General features: G+C 44.0%; 1 protein-coding gene across 2 annotated transcripts in view; it reads right to left on the bottom strand.

Moving 5' to 3' along the window:
- Positions 1-1,592: 1,592 nt before the first annotated feature.
- The window catches only part of Octalpha2r (alpha2-adrenergic-like octopamine receptor), a 229,009-nt gene continuing 224,112 nt past the window's right edge, over positions 1,593-6,489 (bottom strand). For both annotated transcript variants that reach the window (XM_076317977.1, XM_076317976.1), the window contains one exon: positions 1,593-2,249. In XM_076317977.1, the coding sequence (XP_076174092.1) occupies positions 1,656-2,249 (594 nt within the window). In that variant the 3' untranslated portion in view covers positions 1,593-1,655. The remainder of the gene's footprint in view (positions 2,250-6,489) is intronic.

Below are 6,489 nucleotides of genomic sequence, written 5' to 3'. Positions count from 1 at the left end.
GTAATGCTAGACGCGGAAGATGCGTGATTTTTCAAGGACGGAACACGGAGAACGCGAGTGTTTGCAGTCTCGTAGCGAAGATGCTTGCTTGTCTCGTCGAACGAAACGCACTTGGAAACATTTCTAACACTTTTTTCTTTTGCAACGTACAGTCCATGGCAGAAATTCGTGCCAAGTTGGCCAGCTTGGCGCTATCCCCTCTCCTTCGTGCTATGGTCACGCGCAGGCGCCAGGCAGCTGCGCGACGGACGTGCGCGGAATCATTGTGCCGTTGATCGTCCGACCGCGCGGGTCGAATTTTCCGAAACATCCAACCAAGAAAGCATTTAGTAATCTTCGTAAGAGGGATTTAATTATGAATCAAATTATGAATCAAAATAACGATTCTCTGTCGACAACTTTGACGTATTTGTGATTGAAAATAGGTCATCTGTGAAAGGATCCGAGTGTTATTTGTTACACACGTTTCGTTGAATATCCAGACCGATTTTCGATACACGTAAGCAATATAATGCACATATCGTTTATATTCTCTTTAGGATAAATTGTTGATAAATGTTTGTCGAAGCTACGTATAATTTGTACCGTGTTTGTCAACGTTTTAAATACATTCGCTTCAATATGACAAACAGCACACGTATTTTCGACTATCGATAGAATACACAAATATTCGAAGTCTATTCGTAGCAATTGATTGCCTTTAAACCATTCGAATAGTCCTAGTTCTACGTTGAATATACTGCAACAAAAATGAAAACAAAGATCTGTGTACGACAGTACTGTACTCCAATCTTTCGCAAGGTTCGATCCGTTGCGTCGCACGGTCAGCGGTACACTGATTCTGCGCATCTGCCTCGCGCAGCCACCGAACGCCCCAGTGGGCGTGCTTGGTCGAAGGAGAGGGGGTAGTCTCAAGCAACCGATGTATCTCTAAGTAGTTCCATACACGCGGCAGTTCGTCGAAGGTTCACCCGCGGATGTGAACGACGATCTTACGAAAGGATCAGCGAGACTGCGAACAAACCCTTGATATTTGGCTCGAATTTCCGTCGCTAGGTGCACAGTTCGCTCGAAACGTAACGTAAAAATTTCCTCGATTCTGTCGAGGCACGTGGTTCTGTCTTCGACGATGTCGTCGTGAATTGACAACTAGTCGGAAATAGTATCCGATCGAGGGAGAAGCAGCAGCTGTAGCTGAGACACGGCGGTTCGGGAGGTCTCATAGAGGATTCATGACCGTCGCGGGCGAAATCGGGACTCGGATTCGTTTTCGTTCCGAGCTTTCCAGGATTCGTACGTTCGTTCGACCGTCGACAGACCCTGGACAGGTCGTGCGTCTCGATTCCACTGATCTCACGAGCCGTGCACGTCAACACACTGGCGCACAAGTGTGCACTGCGCGCATTTAGACTGGAAAATTTTCCGTGTTCCGAGCGCATCAGCACCTTCCGCGGGACTCGACGATTCCATCCGACTGGGACGCCGCCAATAACGCCCCTAATCGTTCAACCGGTCGTTTCTCCGACCCTTGACGTCACCGCGGTTTCGAATCCTTCCGTCGACGGACCGCCCCGTCTTCGTCGTGGTAGTTCTCCGTTCACGGTGCCAAGAATCCGTTCAGAATTCGTGGAACGGTCGAAGAACGCGCCGAAGGTTCACTTGAACAGTATCCTGCGGAACGCGCGGCGGAAGTCCTTGTTGAAGACGGTGTAGATGAAGGGGTTCAGAGCCGAGTTCATGTAGCCGAGCCAGAAGGCGATTACGAACGCCTGTGTGGGTATCTCGACGTCGGGGAACAGTGGCTTCAGGATGTAGAGGACGAAGAAGGGCAGCCAGCAGACGATGAAGCTGCCCATTATGAAGCCGAGGATCAGGGTGGCCCGTTTCTCCTTCTTCCTCGCCAGTCTCCTCTTCTCTCTCTCGGGGTCCCGCGGTTTCGACGACTTGGTCTCGGCGCCGGCGTCGTCCTTCGTCGATGGACGCGCAACGTCCCCGTGCTCCCGTCTCAGCTTGCCCAGGTTCCTGCGACCGAAGATCGGTTGGCACAGTCGCAGTTTTAGGGGTTTCACCACCGCGCACCTGGAGACCACGCCGCTGTCCGACGACGACGGGTCGAACTCGGAGACCATGTCTACGTCGATGCCGACGCTGGGCGCCCGGCATCGCGACGGCACGCTCGACTGACCATCTCCGTTCACCGACAAGGTTGCCTTCAAGCTGCTCTTCTGCACCTGCATGGGGATCGTCACCTGCCGAGAAGAATTGTCAGCGTGACCTTTACGAGTTACACAGGCGGTTAGCTTTCTCCCCTCCACTTTGATCGCGATCGAGTCGATCTCTACGGGGGAAATAGGGGGCGTGTATTATGCGGAGATCGTAAGTCGCCGAATCTAAGCTCCGCCCATCACCGATTCTTTGGTGCTAACCACTACTCACATTGCGTAGGAGTGGAGACACCGAATTCGCGAAAAATATTCCAAACCACGGATGCGGGGATCTTTATAAATAAAATTCGTCGTGTTTGTTTGTAAAACGAGGGGTATTTCTAGCACAGATCTGAACAGAAATGTAACTCTGAGGGAGAATTTTAGAAAGTGATTCGAAGTTTGTTTGCCTGGACACCTAAAATAGGAAAGTTTTATATATTTTAAGAAAGTTATTAAAAAAGTAAATGAAATGTGTAGGGTGAGCAAACAGGGAAAAATTTATTCAAGTTGCAGTATTGATTCTTGACAATAATCGTCGTTACGTAGAATTTATCGAGACAGAACTAAGAAAAGTACAGGAGTTTTTTTTTTTTATTCAGCTGATGGTTAATATTCTGGGTCTGTGTCTACGCCAATGCGTTGTAATCGTCACTCGTTTCGATGTCTCTTCTTTACGACGTTCGTCACACGATAAACTTTTACGTACGATCATCTTAGTCAATGACGAATACGAGTATAATTCAAGGTGGGACGACTAATCTGATTGGTTGGCAACTAACGACCTCTGCATAGCACCGTGGGAGCTGAGAAGTTGATTTGTAAATCGTATTTGGTTCACGACTAAGCAACCATGCTGTCCAATTTATCCTTACTACGTTCACCTTGATCCAAGAGTCATCTTTCCAGCTCCAAACTGTACATTTTTTACATTGATAAGTTAAGTTGAAAAGGTGAAGCACCTTTCAGTTTCATCACCTGAGGTTATCTTGATAACTCGTTAGAAATACGAGGAGGTTTTTCAAATAAATTATTTATGATTCTTGAGGGGAAATAACATAATAATATACACGATGACTAATTGTCAATCATGACAAACTGTTTTTCGTGAACATTGCGACACACATATCGTCCTATTGCCCTGACTCTTTGGATTATTAAAGAATCCTCCTTTTGGAACTTTATTAGGAATGATATTATTTGTTCAGAACAATATCGGGTCTCGTGGTATAATTCCGGAGAGAAATTGTTACCCATTTGGAAGTTTCTCAAAAACTAATCTTGTGGAACAGATATTTTAGACTCCCTGTAGCAAATGTTTCATGGGAACAGTTATCGCAGAACTTTTATTAGGAAAAGTTTCATGAAATAAATAGAACTACCATACCCCTACAAAAACTACTGTCCAATAAAGAAGAAGTCACAGTGCCTGTTACAACGTACGAGTGTACGAACGTTCAGAACACACGATTCCGGAGATTTTACGAAATTCTCGATATCGTTCGTCGCAAAAATCTGTAAGAATTTCCGATATCCATTCTCGATGTCTGGTTCGAATTCCATCGTTAAATCTCGAGTCATTGAAATACGAATAATAGATCGTCGATTCTCGAAACTGATTGGTCAATTGCACCTGGAACGGGGAGGTCGCTCTCGAAACGGCTCGTCTAACCCAACTAGAATCACAGCTCATTGAAACATCGCGTTCGCGTTTCTGATCGTCGGCTCATCTTTCATGAATTTTTCCAACGGGAAGCTGGAAAATATTTTTCCACCGGTGGATCGAAAGCAAGATAAAGCGCGCGGATAGTTCCAGCGGACGTTTCACGAGCGATTCACGAAGCTGTAGATCCAACCATCCGTATGATTTCATAGAGAAGCGCGTCTCTTGAAATGGGATCTCATAAATGTTCACTTACGACTGAGAAATGTCTACCTGATCGGTTTCTCGATTGAAAATAATATACCGAGGTACTGATGGAACATTCTCCGAACTTAATTTCATCGTTCGATGTACGAAGTGCAATTTACCAGTAACGATCGCAAGTAGCAATTTCGAAGTAGCTGGGTCATTTATTGCACTGAGAAAGAAGAACGAGGTGTACGGGGTCTGGTAGCCTTTGCGAAGACTATTGAGAAAAAACTACTCGTTGTTGTCCGTATTCTATTTACCGATTCCTTCGATCTAAAAGTAATCTTTCCTTCTGCGTACAATACACGAACAAGGAGTAGTTCGAATAAGGAACGTCGTCGTCCATTTTATTTGTTCGAGGTGAAGGAAACTGGAATCTGACTGCGATTCCCGGTTTCATGTTTGCGTCCACGCATGCGCGGGAGAGGACTCGTCGAGTCGATGGCGAGTGAACATCGTCAAATGAGATGTATTCAAATTCCGTACGCGAAACCGAAGTTACCGGGTAACTGCGTTTTCAACGCGAACACGAAGACAGATGTACTCGTGGAAAAGGTGGTTAGAAACGACTCGATGTGCCATTCGCGAGCGGGAGGCACTTACGAATACTATACTGGCTTCGATGAAATTTTCGAAGTTTGCCGAGCAATCGAAAACGAAATAGAACTTTGGAAAGAAAAGTTATCCCTCGACAAGTCGCCCCAATTGACAATCTCCGATTTTGATGAAACTCGCCGCGCAAATGGAGCATTGAAAAGTATTGGACTTGCATTTTTTTTTTCTTTTTATCGGCTGATATTCCTGTTTGAAAGGAGGGAACTACCCTCGATGTTACGGATGGAATACCTGGTTAGTTAATCGTCTCGAAAGCAGTGCGAATAACTTGGCGAAATTTATGCTCGGAGTTTGCGAGTGCTCGTCAAAAATTAAACTTTGTTCGCTCTTCGTGGTACAGGTGCGATCAAATATGGGGAAGAGTATAGAATAACAAAATTTTGTCAAAGAAAACCATTCGAAAATGTAGTGCACGTAATTGATGAGTATTATTTAAAGTGTCTTCTACACCTTAAGAACGCACTAGTAGGACATTGATAGCAAACACAGTGCCTGACGTTGTGTCCTATATACAAACAATCATAGTAGTCGTTTGTAGCGAACGCCAGTCGTCAGTTACACGCGTACTAGATTGATTTTCAAGTGTTCCCGAAAGCAAAGCCTCCGATCTATTTTCATCTTACTTTGACCAATAGAATCTCTCTGACCCCCATTTGTACCGTGGACTTTGGTCTACTGTGTACATTACTTAAGATAGCCAACATATGTTGAGATCGAGTAATTAGTTTCTTCGTCTTCGACACCTTTTTCTATCTTTGTTAGGTCCAAGACTCCAATTATTAAATAGAAAAAGTAAAGTTAAAGAAAACAAATTAGCTTCTTCGTATTCGACACCTTTTCCTATCTTTGTTGGGCCCAAGACTCTCACTATTAAATAGAAAAAATAAGGTTAAAGAAAACAAATTAACTTCTTCGTATTCGACATCTTTTCCTATCTTTGTTGGGCCCAAGACTCCAATTATTAAATAGAAAAACTAAGGTTAAAAAAAAACAAATTAGCTTCTTCGACACCTTTTCCTATCTTTGTTAGGTCCAAGATCCTAACTATTAAATAGAAAAAATAAGGTTAAAGAAAAACAAATTATCCAATTTCGAGGTTAGTGTCCACACCGTGTACGTAAATATCAGCCGATAAAAATGACACGATCATGGTTGAAGAGATCCCTGCATTTGGTCTCATGTTTCCTCTCAAATTATTTTCACCAAGATGAGATTCTTTTCTCTCTCGAGGTATCTCATACTAATTGTACTAATGGAAAAAATGGCCTCCAAACGAGTCGTTTTCTCACCGAAAAAACTTTTTCAGCAGGAGTGTATCTTGTCGAAAGGTACGAAGGTAGTCCCAGAAGTATCCGACCTGATGTATAGATGGCAGTAGTTGTTTGAGAATGACTAAGGGACGAAGTACCGACCTTATGAAGCTTAAGTTTCTAGGTTGATGACGCTACATTGTTTAGTACTCGTATTTGTTTGCCAGCCATCAATAGTGAACGTTCTCAGTGAATTTGTAAACATGGCAAAAATTGTTTATCGTTATGCGATACAATACTTTCATTTGAAAGACCTCGTTCCAACCGATATCAAAGAGGAGCTAGATTCTACTCTGGAAGAGTCTGCTCCTTTGTTTACAACAGTAAAATATTGGCAGAGTTCAAACGAGGCCGGACGAGCTGTCAAAACGAACATCTCAGTGGTCGATCAAATGAGACGACTACGCCCGAAACGATGACAAAAATCCACAAAATGGTATTGGATGAC

Source organism: Ptiloglossa arizonensis, chromosome 8 (genome assembly GCF_051014685.1).
Source record: "Ptiloglossa arizonensis isolate GNS036 chromosome 8, iyPtiAriz1_principal, whole genome shotgun sequence".
Classification (NCBI taxonomy): domain Eukaryota; kingdom Metazoa; phylum Arthropoda; class Insecta; order Hymenoptera; family Colletidae; genus Ptiloglossa; species Ptiloglossa arizonensis.
The sequence above is the reverse complement of the archived record's forward strand: the minus strand, read 5'-3'. Positions and strand labels throughout refer to the sequence as shown.